This window comes from Magnolia sinica, chromosome 12 (assembly GCF_029962835.1).
Source record: "Magnolia sinica isolate HGM2019 chromosome 12, MsV1, whole genome shotgun sequence".
In the NCBI taxonomy this organism is placed as follows: Eukaryota; Viridiplantae; Streptophyta; class Magnoliopsida; order Magnoliales; family Magnoliaceae; genus Magnolia; species Magnolia sinica.
The window spans coordinates 17,572,916-17,594,939 of record NC_080584.1 but is presented as its reverse complement, the minus strand read 5'-3'; the positions used below and the strand labels follow the sequence as shown (position 1 = coordinate 17,594,939).

Sequence of the window (22,024 nt, the reverse complement as noted above, 5' to 3'; positions counted from 1 at the left end):
AACTTGTGCAAATGACTAACAACTCGTGCAAGTGCAAATTTTTAAGGTTTAGGGGAATTTCTTCAAATATACCTGCAATGTGTGGCTTCTTCGATAGAGGCACCATTTCCGTCCTTCTTTGACAAAACGAATTCAACAAAAAGAAGCAACGGTTTGTGATAGCAAGGGTATTCTCATCCGAAAAAAGATCTGAACTTTATAAATGGAAAAGATAAAATTTCAGGAAGAAATAGGAAGCGATGAGAAGATTTTAGGAATATGGTTTTTTGTATAAGGGACTTCTCGTATGAAGAGAGAAGAAGATTTCAGAAAATGGGTTTTTGGTAGAAGGGTATCCTCGTAGGAAGAGATCATAAGATTTCAAAAAAATGAGTTTTTAATTACATGGTTAATCTCGTCTAAAAAAAACCCTAAAGTTTAGATCTAAACATTAAAGTATTGGAGAATTGGAAAGAGCTTTTTCTCACTGTAAACTTCACCTTTAACTAATCAACCTTTCCAATTCTCCAATACTTTATTTTCCAAAGTCTAAAACTTTAGGGTTTTTTCGAACGAAAATACCCATGCAACTAAAAACCCATTTTCTAAACTCCTCCCCTCTTCTTATGAGAATACCCTTTTACCAAAAACCCATTTCTGAAACCTTCTCTCTCTTCTTACAAGAATACCCTTCAAGAAAAAAACCATTGTCCTGAGATCTTCTCTTCTTATTTAATCTTGAAATTTTATAATTTCTATTTCTAAAGTTTAAAGCTTTTTTCGAACGAGAATATCCTTGTTACCACAAACCATAAATTCGTTTTTTCATTTTCTTTTGTCAAGGACGAAAATGGAGCCTCCATCGAAGAAGTCATGCATTGCAAGTATATTCGAAGAAATTCCCTAAACCCTACACCCTAAAATTTTGCATTTGCACAAGTTCTTAGTCATTTGCACAAGTTCTCGAACAATTTCACCTAATTCTCAATCAATTTTACTGAGTTCTCGATCAATTTCACCGATTTCTCGGTAAATTTCACAAAGTTCTAGGTCAATCTGCCCGAGTTCTCGGTGAAATTAACTGAGTGTTCTCGGTGAAAGTTGCCGAGTTCTCGTTGAAATTGATCGAGAATTCGCTAAAACTTGACCGAGAACTCAAGAAAATTAACCGAGAACTCGATGAAATTATTCGAGAACTCGGTGAAATTAATCGAGAACTAGCTGAAATTGATCGAGAACTCGAGCAAATTGACTGAGAACTGGGTGAAATTAATCGAGAACTCAGGCAAATTGACTGAGAACTGGATGAAATTGACCGAGAACTCGCTAAAATTGGCCAAGAATTTAGTGAAATTAAAAGAGAACTCTGTGAAATTGACATAGGACTTGGGAAATTTGATTGAGAACTCGGTGAAATTAACCAAGAAACAATTTGTTGTTGTTCTCGGGCAATTTCACTAAGAACTCAGACAAATTGACCGAGAACTTGATGAAATTGACCGAGAACAAGTGCACATGACTAAGAACTCGTGCAAGTGCAAATTTTTAAGGTTTGGGGTTTAGGGGAATTTCTTCAAATATATCTGCAATGCGTGGCTTCTTCGGCGGAGGCACCATTTTCGTCCTTCAACAAAATAAATTGAAGAAAAATAAGAAACAGTTTGTGATAGCAAGGCTATTCTAATTTGGAAAAAGTTTTGAACTTTATAAATGTAAATGATAAAATTTTAGGAAGAAATAGGAAGAGATGAGAAGATTTCAGGAAGATGGTTTTTTGGAGAATGGTATTCTCATAGGAAGAGAGAATAAGATTTCAGAAAATGAGTTTTTGGTATAAGGGTATTCTCATAAGAAGAGATGAGAAGATTTCATAAAATGGGTTTGTAGTTATAGGGCTATTCTCGTCCAAAAAAAAAAAAACCCTAAAGTTTAAAACTAGAAAGTATAGTATTTGAGAATTGGAAAGAGCTTTTTCTCACTGTAAACTTCACCTTTAACCGACCAGCCTTTCCAATTCATCAATACTTTATTTTCCAGGTCTAAACTTTATGATTTTTTTCTAACAAGATTACAAGAATACCATTGCAACTAAAAACTAATTTTCTGAAATCTTCTCCCCTCTTCTTACAATAATACCCTTCTACCAAAAACTCATTTTTTGAAATCTTTTCCTCTCTTCTTACAAGAATACCCTTCGACCAAAAACCTATCTTCTTGAAATCTTCTCATCTCTTCCTATTTCTTCCTGAAATCTTCTCATTTCCATTTCTAAAGTTTAAAACTTTTTGCAGACGAGAATACCGTTGTTACTACAAACCATTACTTCTTTTTCTTCATTTTCTTTTGTCAAGGAAGGACGTAAATAGTGCCTCCATCGAAAAAGTCATGTATTGTAGGTATATTTGAAGAAATTCCCCTAAACTCTAAAAATTTGCACTTGCACAAGTTCTCGATCATTTGCACGAGTTCTTGGTCAATTTCACCGAGTTCTTGGTCAATTTGCCCGAGTTCTCAATGAAATTGCCTGAGTGTTCTCGGTGAAATTGCCGAGCTCTCGTTACAAATTGATAGAGAACTCGCTAAAAATTGATAATAAAAAAAAAAAAAAAAAACTTGTAGAAATTGATCGAGAACTCGAGCAACTTGACTAAGAACTTGGTGAAATTGACCGAGAACTCACTAAAACTAACCGAGAACTTCGTGAAATTGACGGAGGACATGGGAAATTTGATTGAGAACTCGGTGAAATTGACCGAGAACCAATTTGCTGGAGTTCTTGGTCAATTTCAATGACTTTTCGGTCATTTGCACAAGTTCTCAGTCAATTTTGGCGAGTTCTTGGTCAATTTCAACGAGAACTCGAGCAATTTCACCAGGAACTCTGGCAAATTGACAAAGAACTTGTGAAAATGACCGAGAACTCATGCAAGTGCAAATTTTTACAATTTGGGGTTTAGGGGAATTTCTTCAAATATACCTGAAATGCGAGTCTTCTTCGATGGAGGCACCATTTTCGTCCTTCCTTGGCAAAAGAAATTGAAGAAAAATAAGTAACGGTTTGTGGTAGCAAGGGTATTCTCGTCCGAAAAAAGCTCTGAACTTTAAAAATGAAAAAGATAAAATTTCATGAAGAAATAGGAAGAGATGAGAAGATTTTAGGAGGATGGTTTTTTGGTAGAAGGGTGTTCTCGTAAGAAGAGAAAGATTTCAGCAAAATAGGTTTTGGTAGAAGGGTATTCTCACTGGAAGAAGAGAAGATTTCAGAAAATGGGTTTGTAGTTACAGGGTTATTCTCGTCCGAAAAAAACCCTAAAGTTTAGAACTAGAAAGTAAAGTATTGGAGAATTGGAAAGAGCTTTTTCTCACTGTAAACTTCACATTTAACCGACAGGCCTTTTCGATTCTCCAATACTTTACTTTCCAGGTCTAAATTTTATGTTCTTTTCCAAATGAGAATACCCTTGCAACTACAAACCCATTTTCTGACATCTTCTCCCCTCTTCTTATGAGAATACCCTTTTACCAAAAACACATTTTCTGAAACATTCTATTCTCTTCCTACAAGAATACCCTTCAACCAAAAACCTATATTCCTGAAATCTTCTACTCTCTTCATATTTCTTATTAAAATTTTATCCTTTTCATTTCTAAATTTTAAAGTTTCTTTTCGGATGAGAATACCCTTGCTACCACAAATTGTAACTTCATTTTCTTCTTTTTCTTTTATCAATGAAGAATGAAAATGGTGCCTCCATTGAAGAAGTCATGCATTGCACGTATATTTGAAGAAATTCCCCTTAAACCCTAAAAATTTGCACTTGCACAAGTTCTCGGTCTTTTACACAAGTTCTCAATCAATTTCACCGAGTGTTCAGTTAATTTGCCCGAGTTCTTGGTCAATTTTCACCAAGTTCACAGTAAATTTGCCCGAGTTATCGGTGAAATTGCCGAGTTCTCATTGAAATTGATCGAGAACTCGCCAAAAATTGACTAACTTGCTAAAATTGATCGAAATCTCGGTGAAATTGACTGAGAACTCATGCAAATGACCAAGAAGTCATTGAAATAGACTAAGAACTATGTGAAATTGACCGAGAAGTCCAGCAATTTGACCAAGAACTCCTCCAAATTGACCGAGAACTCGCTAAAATTCACTGTGAACTTGGTCAATTTCACCGAATTCTCGGTCAATTTTTTCCTAGTTCTCAGTCAAATTTCTCGAGTCCTCAGTCAATTTCACGGAGTTCTCGGTCAATTTCACCGAGTTCTCAGTCAATTTCACCAAGCTCTCGGTCTATTTCAACGACTTCTCGGTCATTTGCACGAGTTCTCAGTCAATTTTAGCGAATTCTCAGTCAATTTTCCCAAGTTCTCGGTCAATTCAGTAAGGTAAGATAGCCTCATCACTTCGCCAAACCCTATACCAAAACCTCTAACATAGCCCATACTTAACCAAAATCAACCAGAAAAAACCTTTTTTAAGTATGCTAAAAAGTTAAGAGAATTGATATTGGAGTTAAAAGTTAAACACTAAAAACAACCATGTTTGATGGCATCGAAGTGCCATCGAACTGCCTTTGATCACATCTAAGGCAGCTCGATAACATCGAGCTAAGAACAAAACAATCCAGCAACTAAACAAGGAAAATTAGGATTTTTATGATGACATCGAACTTAGGATCGAAGATCTGCTCAAACTCTCCAACAAGCAACCAAAGAAAATCAAGATTTTTACGATGACATCGAAGATCTGCTCAAACTCTCCAGCAAGCAACCAATGAAAATCAAGATTTTTACGATGACATCAAACTTACGTCTCAATGACATCGAACTTAGGTTCTATGACATCAAAGATGTGCTCAAACTCTCCAGCAAGCAACCAAAGAAAATCAAGATCTTTACGATGACATCGAAATAGGTGTCAAAACTCTCCATCAAGAAAATCATATATATACTGGATTTTTACGATGTCATCGAACTAGGATTTAATGGCATCGAACGAACCTTCGATGACATCGAAATTGGATATGGAGCCTACTCTATCTCAAAGCAGTGCCTTCGATGACATCAAAGTTCGAACATCGATGTCATCGAACAGTCGATGACCCCAATGAAACCAGGCGCGTGGAAGAGCATATTTCATATTGTATTTCGATTTCCCTTGCTCCCGCACTGCCCCTTCGACTCCCAAGCTTCTCCTTGTCTTCCATATCACCGATTTAGTGAAGAAATCTCTCCTTGGCACCGTAGATCACGTTCATCTATTGCGGTAAGATAGATTGTTCATTGTGTTTGTCATCTTTGTTTCACATTTTGTCGAATCTCTTTTTTCCATCTACAATGTCAGTTTTTCTCCTTGCTTCTTCATTAATCCATCATGCCCAAAGATAAAGGCAAAGCTCCGACCGTGGGGGAGTCCTTTAGACCAAGAAAGGTCAAGAAGCTCGTCCCACGGCGGGCGGATAGGGCAAAACAGCAAACTCCGTCACCGTCACCATCCCAAGCACCACCGCCTCAGCAACCACAACCCACACCACCGGGCCCCGACAGTAAAATGCTTGAAAAATACAAAGGGTGCAAGGTGATTCTCAAACGGAATGTGGACTTAGCGTGTGTTCAATCCTACGGAATTGACTCAAAGCTAGCGGCTGTGGGGTGAGAAAACGTCCTAAATTTTGGAGGGATGACTCGCAGAAACCCTCAATTAGACCCTCCATCTCTAGAAGTTCGGGTTGGTCAGTCCATCAAAAAAAAATTACTCCAAGACATATTGCACGTCTCCTTGGTGTCCCCTTATCTGGAGGTGTGATGCCAAACCATGACTTGACGTTGCCCAATGTTCAATCAAAAGCAACCAAGTTTCTGTATAATGGGGTAGATGCACCTTGGGTGCAAGGCGGCTCGTCCCATATGACGAGTCACTATAGTGTTCTCCATTCTATTTTCTCGACGAACATCTATCCTAGGGGCACAAATCGAGTAGACCTCACTCCTTCAACGTTAAATGTCATCTATATTGTTGCCACTGGGACTCAGCTGTGTCTTCCATCTCTCATTCTTTCTCAGCTTGCTCCTTTGATCCAGGGAAGTCGAGCCACACATCTTCCATTCGGGCACCTTATCTGCCTACTCTCGTGTGATTGCAGTTTTCTTCCTACTACTAATCAAATTCTTCTAGAAGTGAATGCTTTAGAATGTTCCATGCTTGTAGCAGCCACCACTTCAGATCTTGCTCTGCAATTTCTGGCCCCATATTTTGGGTGTGTCATGGGGGAATATTTCCGCGATAATGGAATGCTGATGCAGGACATGGAAAATTAAATATGATATGCAAGATTTCAGGCTTCGATCCTACTAATTCAGAAACAATCACACAAATTCCACGTCCCACATGAAGATCCAAACATTCAATTAAAAAGGGGAATCTATGCGGGTCCAAGCCGACACAGGCTAGGACTGGAGCAATAAAAATTATAAATCAAACGATGTCAAAGGGAAATAAAATCAACTACTCATGCATAAAAATCAGTCCCTAATCCAAAGGATTCCCTAATTTCAATTCAAGGAACCCTAAGGTGATAAAAATGGGCAAATCAATTAGGGATCATGTAATCTAAGGTTAGGATTCATGAAAAACGGTTATGAGAGGATAAAAACCTGAGTCAAAAGATGATCCCGCGTGCGGACAGCAACAATGGCATAGACAGACATGCGTGTGGGGGGCCCACTATTCAGAAAAAGGCCACCTTGGCCCTGGTTGGCCAAGGATGGACTCCAAAACCCCCAAATCTCAGCTCGATCCGACGTACGGTTTGTGCGTGGTGTTCCACCAAAGTTTCAGCTCGCCTGCCGGCCGAAATCTGGAAACCTACTGTAATGAAGAAATCTGATGCAACAAAAGGACAAATTTGAAATACGGATGGTGGGGGAAGATGGAAAAAAAAGATGATGGAAGATGGGGGTGAATTGGGATTGATGTGGCTTCGCACCACGGTAGTTAGCCCTTCAAAAAGGGAGGGCTTCGCAACCACTTTTGAATTCTTCCACAACTCACGAAGAGAGCAGAAAAATAAAGCAGGAATTTTTTATTAACTTCAATGAATTGAAAGGAACTACAAGGGGTGCCTATTTATAGGGAGAACCCTACACCCAAAAACTCACACCATGTGCGACACCTATTACTTGGCGATGAAGTAAACTAAAATAAAAACCAAACAAGGAAATCTAAAGCGTTCACGATATTCTAAATAATAACAATAAGCAAAACCTAAAATATAAAACCAATCCGACGAGTGGGCCACGATCATGAGATCCCATGGTGGGCTTTTCTTGACTATCGGGCCACTTTCTGAACCAAAACTTGACTTTTAGCTAGGAGGCCCTCCCTAGACGTCGTCATCGAGCCAGATCGATGGTGGGGTCCTCCTTCTACGTACGTACGTGCGTAGGGGGGCGACGTGAGTGCGCGTGTGTGCGTGATGTCCCCATCAAATGCACACATTAATAATCTATGATGATCTTAGTAAACAGGCGGTGGCATATCGACAAATGTCATTATTGTTACGCCAACCACCAGGCCATAAGGCTTTCCCAGGGGATGTTTTCTATGCGCCCATCCCAGCACCGCGAATCACCCACAACAACATTCACAAGATGCAGCTACCACCGATGCCCACTGCTCCTTCAGCAACGGATGCCCCTAACACAGCTGCTACTGAGGTGGGGCAGACAAGCGAGACAGGGACTCAGTGAACCGAGCCTTCGGTGCCACCCACACCAAACTCCACCACGGCTCGTCGATACATGAGGCAGCAGGACCACCTCGAGTTCATTATTGCGGAGCAGTCACACCAGGGGGAGCGGCTGACCAAGATGGAGCGTATGATGGAGTCCCTCCAGCACACCATTCAGGAGTTGGTTTCACTCATTTCGTGCTGCCGCGATAATTCAGTTCCACCAGAGCCCAGACAGGATAGCTAGCGCTTAGTTTAGGGCATGTTTCGAGTCTGTCAGACCATTTCAAGCATAGTTATCTTTTTGGATGCTATGAGATGGGAGTGCATGTAGTTGAGACATACAGTTAAATTTATGTTTACATGTATGGATCCAGTTGTTTTGTTTATTGACAGACCATTTGTGGATGCTTTTGGATATTGTGGTATCAGTATATTTCGTTTTGGATCTTATTAGCCATCTTTGGTTATTGATGACTATGAATGATTATATATTTTGGATATATTGTGCTTTCCCTATACCAAAACCTCTCTAACATAGCCCATACTTAACCAAAATCAACTAGGAAAAACCTTTTTTTAAGTATGCTAAAAAGTTAAGAGAATATCTTTATTAAGAGCAAATGGCGACGACAAGCATTCAACAGCCCATAAAACTAAACAAGCGCAGACCAAACATGAATGCAACTACAAAGGGGGACAGGACACAAAATGTTTCGAGCATCGATGCTCAGGTATTTCACATTCCTGTCAAGGAAGGCATCAACCAACTAAATTGACATAGATCGAAGAATCTTCCCTAGACTGCCCTGGCAAAACTGCAACGCAGAAATAAATGGTTCGCTGACTTAACGTCCCTAAGACACATGATGCACACATTTGTTATGTTCAAGTGCCTTCTTTGACGATTGTCAACCATGAGAACTTTACTCCTGCCCACAAGCCAACTGAAAGCAACAACTCGGGGCAGAGTTTATACATCCTAATAGGATCTGTCAGGACAACCTCACAGGGGGTAGGAGTACAAAGTGCCTCATAGAAAAATCTAATGTTCCCTGACCTCTCATATCCACAAGTCCCATACAAAGCACTGACGAGAACAAGCTCTGATGACAATGCAACAAACCCACCAAAAGAACCAATTCCTCACAAACAGTTCCTATGGAAACGGGGTGCTCAAACCACCTGGCCCCTCATAATAGAGAAGCAACCCGAAATGGCAAACTCTTTATTAACAGAAACACACACCAATCCAGGAAAAATCATACCAATTGGCTTCTTAGAGCACCAGGCATCCTCCCAAAAACGAATGCAACAACCATTCCATGCTCTGAAGTACAATCTCCTTTCTAAATGGCTCAAAATTCTAAAGACGATCTTCCAAACCTCCAAAGATTTGTATAAGGAAGAAGCTCAGTAAACAAAACTCCCACATCCACCCCATATTTCCAGGAAATAACCCTCTTCCATGATCAATCCTCCTCTATCCCAAACCTCCACAGCCACTTCCCTAGATAAGCCTCATACATGCATTTTAAACCTTTAACGCGAGCTCCGCCTTCACTAGCAGATCTGCAAACTTCACTACACCCATAGGTGGAACTTGTGGCCATCCATTGAGCCTCTTCATTGAACTCTCTATGAAAATTTTCCAACCTGCTAAGAGTTCTCACCAGACAATAAAATAGGGAAACATAATATAAAGGCACGTTGGACATGACCACCATTATGAGGGTGATCCTACGTCCAAGTGATAAGTACCTGCTCTACCACCCTAAGAGCATCTTTCGATTCTTTCACAGAGAGAATATGATACACAGATAAGTAATATCAGAATGGTTGATATCTTATCAAGGTGCAGAAATCAGATTGAAGGTCCAACCTATTTTGTAACATCCGCTCAGAATCCCCTATAAACTTGATGGTTGAAAAAATGAAAAAGTACGTGCTCTGATGCAGTATTAATACACAAATGCCACAAGGATTGCAGGCATGAAGAAAAGAATAATTACAAGTTTAAAACTTGACATTGTGATAACATCTAACTATTAAAAGAATCATCATCACAGCCTTGTCCCAGCTATGTGGAATCAGCTGATTATTGAAAGAATAAAATAAAATACCTTAAGGAAAGAATATACCTGGAAAAGAGTGATGACATTTGCACATGGGAAACTATATGAAGAAAGTGCTGCTTTGTTAAACATCACAAGAAGAACTGCATAGCACAGGTTGAACCGAAGTAGTCAGATGAAGTAACAACCATCACAACAATAAATGTTTTAAAGAAAACATAAAAAAGAAAAAAGAAAAAGCAAATATTCAAGGAGAGAGAGAACTTCAAAGCACAAATGGGTCAGACCCTCTTGCTCCTGTGTATTAAAAAAATGGAGAAATTTCCTTCATAGAAAAGTGTAGAAAGGCTCCTTTGCTTAGGTCATATAGCATTAATGTGTAGAAAAAATACTTACTACCGTGCACATGAAATAGCACCTCGAAGGCCCCCATTTTCAATGCTTGAAATATAATGGTCTTGCATGGTTCTCATAAGGCTTTTAAAAGTCTCAAAGTGACTTTAATGATCATGCATATAAACTAATAAGCTAACACCCTATCATGCAAACCTTTCTTTTCATCGGCCTATCATGCAAACCCATTTTTCTTCATTGAATCCATTGCAATGTTGTCGAATCACATGCGCAATCATGTGCGATCGCATATGCAACTGCTTTTTCTTTTTTCTTTTTGAAAAATAAAACAAAACAAACAAACAAACAAAAAAAAGAATTGTTAAAATTTGTTAAAAATTATATTAGAAATTAAGGGAAACTTTCTTAAGTTAGTAGATAACTAATTTTACGTATTTAAAATACATTGAGAGAAACAAAATCAATTAAACATCAAGTGCTTGAATCTTGATATTCCAACTTCCAAGAGAGAGGGAATGTAGGAGAGAGAGAGAGAGAGAGAGAGAGAGAGAGAGAGAGAGAGAGAGAGAGAGAGAGATTAAGACCACTTGGAAATAGGAAATGAGAGAGAGAGAGAGAGAGAGAGAGAGAGAGAGATTAAGACCACTTGGAATTAAGAAATGAAATTGAAGAAGAGAGTAAGAGAGTTTTGGGGAGAGAATATTGCAAACGGAGGAGGTTTAGAAGCCTTTTTATAGGCAAAAAGTTGTTTTCTTGCAAAATAATAATAATAATGTGCCAACCGTTGTCCAATATGCGATCGCATATGTGCCATGATCACATATGTGATCTGCATATGGATATGCATATATGTGGGCGCACATGACAACACTGATCCATTGTTAACCTTCTATTTCGAGTTCTTGATTCATGAGACACATTCCAGCTAAACAAGTGAAAGCTTCCCAGCATTCCTTTTTTTTTTTCTTTTTTCTTTTTTTTAATAAAAAGAATAGATGGAATTTTATTGAAGGCTTAAGAAAAGAATACAAAAGAAAGGCAACAAAAAAGTTATCTTGTGGGCTTAATAAGAGTGCTCCATTCCGAAATAAACACCAAGACATTGCTTGTCATTGCCTCGTTCGAAAGGGATGTGTTTTTGAAACATCATTTATTTCTCTCGACTCGTGTCGCCCACTACAATGCTGGGAGAGAGGTTCCATCAGGCCCCATCTTTCACTTAAAGACCTCCTCTATGCCAGGTCAAGAGGAGATCACTAACGTTGTTCAGCACAGGCCATGACAGAATGAAGGAAGAGAGGACATGCAACCATAGATTGGACGTAAAGGGGCAGGATATAAATAGATGATCAACAGTCTCCTCATCTTGTTTGCATAGATAACATCTATTTGGAATGAACAGCCCTTGCTTTTGAAAATTATCTATTGTGAGGACTTTCTTTCTTCCCACAAGCCACATGAACACTGCCACTTTAGGAGGGATGGCATAGTGCCAAAAGGGGAAGGCATATCCGCCGCCGCCCCCCACAGCCTGGGGGTGAATCATATTGTGGAGCGAACTCACCAAAAACCATCCGAAGCTAGTAGTCCTCCAAGTCATCTCGTCCTTACCGCCAAATGAGGAGACAAGGCAAAGCATGTCGAAAAGGTAAAGAAGCTCCCATACCTCATGATATAGTAAATCCCTTCGGTGAGGAGTCCAATAGACGTCTAAATTGTTCATGGTAAAGCAATCCGCCACTGTAATGTTAGGTGATGCAGTGAGCAAGGTGTTCCATATCCATTACGATATTCCCATAAAGGCCGATACGCATAGGTAACGGCCATGACCGTTACATGATACGGGGGTGAAATGGGGCAATTGGTTTTTTAAGACCGTATCAACCGTTACAATCGCCGTAAAGGCCGTTACAGGGCGTAACGATTGTTACTCTTGTAACAATCGAAAAACGGCTACTTTTTTCCTATTTAAATCAAAATTTCTTCTTATATTTTCACCTTTCTCATTCCAAAAACTCCCCTAGGTCATTTTATAACAGGTTTCGACCACTTTTACTATAGTTTTTAATATTAAAACCATATATTGAAGTGATTTGAATGAATAAAAGCTCCAAGGGCCTTTTTTTTTTTTAATTGAAAAAGTAGTATTTTTGCCTTTTCTGATTTCTAGTTCTAGCGCTTGATTGTGATGTGTAAACATTAGAGACAATCATGTTCACAAATTCACTAGACAGCCCAATACAACACTCTCACCAAAGAGTGGACCGTTACACTACCGTAAACATGTTCAAAACAAAAAATGAATATATATCTAGAATATTTACATTATTCTAGATTTTCTAGATATTTTCTCAGAATTTTTTGGGCAAAAGAAAATTTTCAACCGTTACGGAGGTCGTTAAGCCCCCATTTCGGCCGTTACGGCCAATACCCATATAGGTAATGATGGTGACCGTTACAGCCACCGTTATCAATACGGAATACCTTGGCAGCGAGACGAGCCAAATTAGGAAGGACTTGTGCTAGAGGGACATCACCGCACCATACATCATCCCAAAATCTTAACTCGAGAACCATCACCAATAGAAAATGATATATCATTCTTAAAAGCAGACATGAGAGACATGGACAACCTCCAAGTATTAGATGCCCTATATAGGGAAGATTCCTTGATTTCCCATCCCCCCAACTGAAGCCCATACTTGGAAGGTAGTACTTCCCTCCAAAAATGCCCTTCCTCCATGTCGAACCTCCAAAGCCATTTCCCTAAAAGGCCAAAAATGCTTTCCAACATTCTTCAAAGATGTCTTTTTTCTTTAAAGTTTACTGTTTTATTGATTAAATGACTAAAAGGTAAAAGAATCCGGAATCACCCCAATCACTACAATAGAGGACGCACCTACTTAGAGTGGGAGACACCAACGTCCATTCAATTACATCAACTTTTGCCCTATTGAAAACCCCCATGATATTCCCTAAGGGGTGTTTGGTACCTTGTATTTGAGGGGATTTTTCCCCAAATCCATCATTTGGCACAATGTATTTGGACTTAGGAGGTAGATGGAATCAGAGGTAATTGAAATATACACGCTTTTGGTGTGTTTTGAAATCTCACGTTTTGCTATGATTCGGGTGTAATCAGAGTGAAATGCCTTTTTGGCTCCCTTTTTAAAGGCACGAGAGTCTCATGTGTAACAAAGGTGTCGCTGAGCTACTAAGCCAATGTAAGTGTGGCACATTGATCATACCCCAAAACAATTCAATTATTAGTTGTGTTAAATGGTTACATTGTGCTAATCTTGAGGGCCTATGAAAAGCTATAATGAGAAGAAGAAGGAGAAGAAAAATTGAAGAGAGAAACAATGAGAGAGAGAGAGAGAGAGATCATGAGATGCTTAAGGTCTACTGAAACTCCAGCCCTCTACTCTTATTTTAATAGTAAAAACGTACATGGGGCCTATGGGCCTTATTACATGGACTTGGACCCAATGGGCCTTATTCAACTATCAGCCTTTCAACTGTTTGCAACACTAAAATCACATCAACAGAATGATCTGAACTGTATAAACGTTGGCCCTGTAAATGGAGGGTTAAAAACATCAGTGAGTCACTCGATTGAGATCCTTACGTTTGTGGCCCATTCGAAGCTCGGAATTTCCTCATTTTTTAACCATAGTATATATTTCAATGGACTTATTATAATCATTCTATCAAATATCACACATGCATACTAATTTGGGATATGATAGTTCATTTAGTTAATCAAATTCAGGTCCCATGAATATACAGAAGAATTCCAATGCATTTCCAATACACGCTCCCAAATGGAAGGTTCATATTCCAGTGCATTCCAATTACCAGTTGCTAAACACAACTAGGGATTCGGAATCACATAGATTCTAGTGTAATTGTGGTTTGGATTCCATTGCATTCCAAATACAAGCTCCCAAACAAGCCCTAATAAGTTGCAAAAATACCTATTGTTTCTTTCCCACCATATCACCCATGGGACTGTAAGTAAAGCCATATCCACCGCTTAATAGATGTCATTTTTGTACTTCTCTGGAACCGGAGCTTTATTTAGCAATTAGGTTATTGTTTCTTTGAGCTTTTGTTGCAAGTTGTGTTTTTTATCTTCCTATGTGTGCTTAAAAGGAAAGAAAGATCTCTTTCTTTGCTTTTTGGGCATACTTATTTTGAACACATGGTACAATCCGATTATTGAGTCAATGAGATCTCGATACCCAAATTGCAAAGAAATTAAACAAATAATACCCACAAGAACAATAGAGTAGAGAGAGAAATAACTTTTATTGATATCAACATTTTCTCTTACAAAAACTACAAGAAAAAAAAAAAACCACACTTGAAAAAATATTTGAATTACTAGCTCCTATAACACTACCCCCTTATATAGATCCAAAAGGAATCTTTAATTAAAATCTCTACAACTAAGAGAATCAATCAGGGTCCTTGCTCATGCCTCGGTAGTAGACTCACAAGAGTTTCAACACAAGGTCATGGGTTCGAGTACCCATTATGGTGAAATCACATTGTGGTGTGAGAATCAATCACAATTTATTACAAATTAATCTAATCTTTCTTCATATGGAAAAAGCCTAATGAAAAGAAAACATGGAAACCAATCAAATCTCTAAATCTAGCCCATATATTCAATCATATCAATTACACACTTATCACATCTTTAAATCAGCCCCATATGTCTCCCAAAAATAGTAAATTATAATCTCCAAATCTATAAATAATCAGCACATGTTGGACCTACAGTGGGCTATGGGCCTACATCAACACGCCCAAAAGATTAGGTGACCACCTCTAAATACATCCATGGCCCTCTTTTACTCTTATATTGGATGATTGAAATCAATGTAGGTTTACAATGTGATGGGCATTTCGGCATCAAGTTGCTACAGTTGCTCTTGAATCTCCTCATATAGTATGCAAGTGTTCTTCAGGTGAAGCCGACCCTGCGCTTTCCATTGGACCTAAGGACCAAATATGGGCATGTTCAACCAACCAATTGGCCACATGCCTATCAATGTGGACTGTTGGTCTATTCTTTTTTACCAACCATCTTTACCATACACATTTCAAAAAAAAAAAAAAAATGAAGGATAATGGAAATTTTATTAAAATACATGCAAGCCAAACCAAAACGGGAAATGAATACAAAAGGGGAGCGCACAAAAATTACATCCCAAAATATGAGGAAAGATCACAATCCTTTACATCTTTTAATAGAGAGGCCCAATCTGACACATTCACCTCAATTATTGCCAGCATCGCCTCCTCCGAACTAGATCTATTCCAGAAGCACCGACTATCTCTCACCCCAAATAGCCCACCACACCGCTAGAAAAATAAGATGCCAGATAGCCCTGATTTTCTTTCCCACTCCCCCATGCCATCCCCATAGAAGCTCCCTCGCACTACATGGCATAACCCAGGACATGTTGAAGATAGCAAGAAAGTGCGTCCAAACCTAGTGAGTAAATTGGCAAAAGATGAATAAGTGATCTACAAACTCCGTCACTTTCATACATAAGTAGCCAATATTGGGGATGATCATGGCCCCCTTTTGAAGGTTGTCGATCATCAAAACCTTGTACCTACCAACTAACCAAGAGAAAGTGGCAACATTGGCAGGGGCTCCATAAAACCAAGAAATTATAGGCATGATCCTGGCCATCTACCATCCCATCTAACCGAAACATTCTATAGAAGGACCGAACCAAGAATGGACCCGAGTTGTGGGTACTCCACACAATCGAGTCTTTCCCTCAGAAGGGGGATGAATGCTCAGCAACTAACCCAATAAAGAAATGTAACCATCCAGATAGCTACCCGATAAGTCCCTTCAACAAAAAGGGAGCCAAAACGTTGTGGAACCACAAGAGATAAACAATCCACTACTTTTATATCACTGGGAGGTGCTAGACACGCCAACCTGGGAAAGGCTTGTTGCAGAAGGATATCACTGCACCATAGATGCCTCCCAAAATCTAACTATAGACCCGTATCCTATCGTGAAATAGATACCTTTCTTGAATTCTAACTTCAACGACACCATCAATTTCCAAATGTAGGACGCCCTAAAAAGAGAGGACTCTTTCACTTCCCATCCTGAAGATCGTACTTACTAGTGATAATCTAATGCCATAAGCACCCTTCCTCTAAACTAAAGCACCACAGCCATATGCCAAGAAGGGCAAGATTCATGCTATGTAATTCGCTTAAACCCACACCACCCTGATGGACCGGCCTACACACCTCCCATTTCATGAGGTGGAATTTGTTGCATTCTTCAGAGGCAAAAGGAAATCCCTCCTTAGCTTCTCTAACCTTTTCCACAGTTTGCAGACACTTAAATAGGGATAAGAAAAAAAAACAGCATATTGGAGAAAGCTACTTTGATTAGAGTTAGGCAGCCTCCCAACGAAAGATAGCGACTTCTCCATTTTGACAATTTCCTTTCTATTTTCTCCATCACCTTGTACCATAGGTGCTTGGCAAGCTTCCCAACGCACAATAGAAGCCCTAAGTATACAATACTGAGAGAATTGTCCTTGAAACCAAATACCAAAGCCAATCTTGATACGTTGACTTTATTCAAATGGCTGCCCAGAATTTTGCTTTCTCATGTCATACTCCAATCCTAACCTCAAAGCACACTACTACTTTACACAGTTTGTCCACCTTAACTGAATTTGCATCACAAAAATATTATGGTGTCGTCCGGAAATTGGAGATGAGAGATCTGATCTCCCTTTTTCGCCACTTTATGGGGGGCAGTTTCCACCCCTGAAGTGCATCATCAGATTGATATGAAACCGTTCATGTTCTCATTATTACCATATAGAAGATCTGGTCTTATAATCATATACTTCATTGGCGATCCTGACCTTTGAATCTTGGATTTGAATATGAGCCATTAGATATTCATCTACATACACAATCACTCATTCAACAAATGTTTCTTACTATGGCTTAGGTAGACAAATATCACTGACATTTTGAAAATATCATGAAAGTACACTACCTGATATCATCGCAATAGTTTCAAAATATCAGAAGATTTTAAAATATCACGTTTCTATTGCGATATTAACTACACACACACACACACACACACACACACACACACACACACACACACTTTAAATGTATTTATTAATTTACAATAAATATTACACACTTTAAATGTATTTATTAACTACATACACAATCACTCATTCAACAAATGTTTCTTACTATGGCTTAGGTAGACAAATATCACTGACATTTTGAAAATATCATGAAAGTACACTACCCGATATCATCGCAATAGTTTCAAAATATCAGAAGATTTTAAAATATCACGTTTCTATTGCGATATTAACTACACACACACACACACACACACACACACACGTATTTATTAATTTACAATAAATATTACACACTTTAAATGTATTTATTAATTTACAATAAATATTTTTATATTTGACAAGATTTTCTTATTAATAGAAAAACCTAAAATTTTGAAAAATCTCCCGAGAAGTTTCCAGGCCAAGAACGAGATTTGTCACTCTGCTGGGTAGCATAGAATCCAGATCATGAAACTGATCATCATATAAGATGCATGGACACTGTACCCTATCATAAACCCTGAGCAGAAATCCTCAACCCGGATAACAAAGCAACGTGAGAGAGCATCAGTGAATTTATAGATCAAATTCATCAACAATATACAAGCAAGAATAATTAAAAGAGACTAATTAATTAAAAGAACTGGGGGGGAGGGGAGAGGGGTGGATGAAGATGGAGAAAAAGAGAGACCAGTGCAAGTCATGTAGAAGATGGTAGCGTAGGTGCCTCTCCTCATCAGGATGAAATAATTGACCAAAAATCACAGTTTCTCAGAATCCAGGGGGGCCATAACATGTGAATTTAGAGGTTTTTAGGTATAGCTTTACTTATGACCCACCTGATTGTCCAATCAGCCCGGTTCTTGGGGTCAGGGCTAAACAAGGGGTGATGTGCCTGATGTATGGTGTGGATTTCAGGATGGAGGAGGAGGAGGAGGAGGAGGAGAGAGAATGATACCAGCACAGTTCATGTAGGAGATGGCAGCCAAGGCGCCTCTCCTCATCAGGATGAAATAATTGACCAAAAATCACAGTATTTCAAAACCCAGGTGGGTCATACCATGTGAATTTAGAGAATTTTAAGTATGAGTTCATGGGGTGGCCCACCAGATTGTCGAATCAGCCTGTTTCTTGGGTTCAGAGCTAAACAAGGGGTGATGTACCTGATGGACGGTTTGGATTTCATGATGGAGGAGGGAGAAAGATACCAGCACAGGTCAAGTAGGAGATGGCAGCCTAGTCGCCTCTCTTCATCATGATGAAATAATTAACCAAAAAATTACAGTATTTCAAAACTCAGGTCCGCCACTCCATGTGAATTCATAGGTTTTTAGGTATAGTTTCATGGGATGGCCCACCTGATTGTCGAATCAACCTGATTCTTGGGTTTGACGATAAACAAATGGCGATGTACACGATGGACGGTGTGGATTTCTTGATGGAGAAGGAGGAGGGAGAAAGATACCAGCGCAGGTCATGTAGGAGATAGCAGCGGAAGCGCCTCTCTTCGTCATGGCGGATCCTTTGAAGAGGCTCTCGTCACCGCTACCAACGATCCTCGACGAAGAATCGGACACGGGCAGTATCAGATTCTTCGAAGAAGCCATCGGATCCGTCGAAAAAACTCCCGATTCAGGTATCTGTAAATCTACTGATTTTTTTCTTTTTTTTCTTTACTGCGTTTGTTTTTTGAATTTTCTTTTTCAGCCGGCAGCGAGAGAGGGGTTCGAAGAAGACGAAGACTGCTGCGAAAGAGGCGTCGGGCCCTCGTGGACCTGAAACGTGGGAAGCGGATTGAGTACGGAGTAACTCAGTACATTATAAGTAAAGTCTGTGGGGCCCACCGTGATATACGTGTTTTATCGAAGCCGTCCGTTTTACCTGCTCGTTTTAAGGATATTGAAGCGAATCCAAAGCTCAAGTGGACCACGCCGCAGGAAACAGTGGCCATGATCACGCCTATTGATGAAACCTTCCTAGGGTTCCCAGATATGTTTATTTGTAGAGTCAATGCCCAATGCCCTACGGCGGGCGTTCAGTGAGAAATGGGCTTGTATCCAACACTCAATTAGGCCACGTGGCAATAAAACTGTAGGCATTCGGTGAAAACCGTTAAAACATTCTTACGGCCGTAAAAGTTTTGTACGGGGCTATATTTTTTTGTGTTTTCACTTCGTACCGTTGGGAATGAACTTTTAAGTGATTTTTATAGCATATAAACATCAAGGTGAAGCCCACTAAGGTTTCAACAGTAGGAATTTCTTTCCTCAATTTGTCCTCTGGTGTGGCCTGTTTGAGTTTTGTATCCACCTAATTTTTGGTCGCAAATTCTAAAATGACTTAGCAAAATGGATGGATGGAATGAATTTCTCACGTACATTTCAGTGGGCCCCACCTAGCATCCTTATGCGGTGACTTCTTGCAAAAGGCTTGGACAAGGATGCTAGTTGGGGCCAATAGAGATGTTAGTAAGAAATCCATCCCATCCATCCATTTTGAAAGATCATCTTGGGACGTTGGACAAAAACTGAGGTGTATCCAACACTCAAGTAGGCCACATGAGAAAAAATAGTGGGCATTTAGTGAAAACTATTGAAGCATTCTTATGCCCATAAAAATTTTGTATAGGGATATATTTTCAATGTTTTCAATTCATCCCGTTGGGAATGACCTTATAAACAGTTTGGATAGCATATAAACATCAAGGTGGAGCCTAGGAAGGTTCTCAAATTTCCCTCTTATGTGACCTCCTTGAGTTTTGTATCCACCTAATTTTTTGTCGCACATTGTAAGATGATCTAGCAAAATGGATAGATGGAATGGATTTCTCACGCGCATATCAATGGGCTTCACCCAACATCTTTACGCATGAACTTCTTGCAAAAGGTTTTTCACAAGAAATCGGCATCCTATCTTTCTAGCGAAAAATAAATTAGAGACGGTTTTTGAGGTATTTTAAAATTAGTGCCAAGCGTTTCAAAAAGTTAATCAAATAACTATCCAACGTCTAAAGTTGATAAGCATGGTGTACACTTGTATACTATATTTTTTAGAAAGTTAAAATTGCTCTTAACATGGGTAAGTAAAACTAGAGAGGTATCTTTCAACTCCTCATTTTTCTTACTCCGATTTCCCGGTTACTTGTTGCCATGCCCTCCATCAATCTCATCTCTCATCAATCCTCTTATCTCTCATCTCTATCCATTGACATCTCTTCATCTCTCCGCTGACAATAATTTAATCTTCAACTCAATTCTTCATGCTATTGTCACACCACCTACATCTCTTTGTCGTCATCTGATATGGATTGGGGTTTTCATTAAGGTTTGCTTGATTCGAGCTTAGGTAGTGTGCATTTGACATGGGATTTTCATTAGAGTTTTGCTTTGCTCGATTCAACATGGAACTTTGTCGATTGCTCTTCTAAATTTGTCCTTCAACAGGATTTTGCTCTAATACATTGATTCAACATGGAGCTTTGTTAAATTGACATAGATCTTTATCGATTTCAAATGGGGCTCTTCTAAATTTGGTTTGCAATATAATTTTGCTCTAATTCATTGCCTAATTCAACATTGGACTTTGTCGATTCAGCATGGGGCTCTTCTAAATTTGGCTTGCAATAAGGTTTTGCTCTAATTCATCGATTCAACATAGGGCTTTGTTTAATCAAATGGGCATTTGTTAATTACACATAGGGCTCTTCTAAATTTGGTTTGCAATAGAGTTTTACTCCAATCCATTGGCAAATTCAACACGAGGCTTTATTGATTCAACTTGAGGCTTTGTCGATTCAACGTGAGGTTGTTTTGCATTTGGTTTACACTTAGGGTTTAGGGTTTTGCTTTTATTAGTTGTTGAAATTCACATGTGGCTTTAGTTTGCACACTTGTAATTGAATATGCAGTTAAGGACGATTAAACATAATGCTATTGTGATTGTGATTTGCAACTATGGTTTAGGATTTAGTGTTTTCCCTTAACCTAATGCCCAAATCAACATGGACTGTGTTGAATTGACGTGGGGTCGTGTCCAATCGACATGGGGTTGTTGAATATAAATCCACATTTATTCTATTACACAACTGAATAGAAATCTACATCTGTTTTCTTACTCATCTAAATACAAATCAATATTTGCTTCATATGGCATCTAAATAGAAATCCACAACCGAATATATTCGATTCAATTGCTTAATTCAGCTTGTTATTTACTTTAGGAACACATTTGCTTCATATAACACGATGCTTTACTTTAGGTTTATATTTGATAATGCATTATATCAACTATAATCTTCTTCTTCTTCTTTTTTAACATTGTTAATATTGAATTTTGTTGCTGGTACTATGTTATTATATGTTTAGTTCCTAATTTTTTATTTACAATATCTTACTATTAGTTAGTCTCTCAGATATTATTAAATTATGATGATTTAGTTCAACTACTTAGTTACTTGAAGGTTGCATGCCACTTTGCTTCATGTATGTATTTGTTAATACTTCATGTCAACTATACTCTTTATATGTATATTTATTAATGCTGAATTTTATTGCTAACATTCTATTAATATTTTATTCACTTTTGATTATATTGTTATTACTCTACTGATAATGCATGCATTTAATTATACCAATTAGTGATATGGATTCTTACTTAAATCAACCCATACATTTAAGAATTCATGTAGAATATTATATATTGTTGAATCTCTATTACAAATTTGTACACCTTAAAT

At 38.7% G+C, this 22,024-nt stretch overlaps 1 protein-coding gene across 1 annotated transcript in view; it reads right to left on the bottom strand.

The window, feature by feature from the left end:
* The window catches only part of LOC131221036 (UDP-N-acetylglucosamine transporter UGNT1), a 31,539-nt gene extending 12,454 nt beyond the window's left edge, over nt 1–19,085 (bottom strand). Inside the window, exons 1-2 of the mRNA XM_058216120.1 lie at nt 18,755–19,085; nt 9,854–9,930 (exon numbers count right to left, since the gene is read on the bottom strand). Coding sequence (XP_058072103.1) covers nt 9,854–9,930; nt 18,755–18,896 — 219 coding nt within the window. The 5' untranslated portion in view covers nt 18,897–19,085. The remainder of the gene's footprint in view (nt 1–9,853; nt 9,931–18,754) is intronic.
* Nucleotides 19,086–22,024: the final 2,939 nt, after the last annotated feature.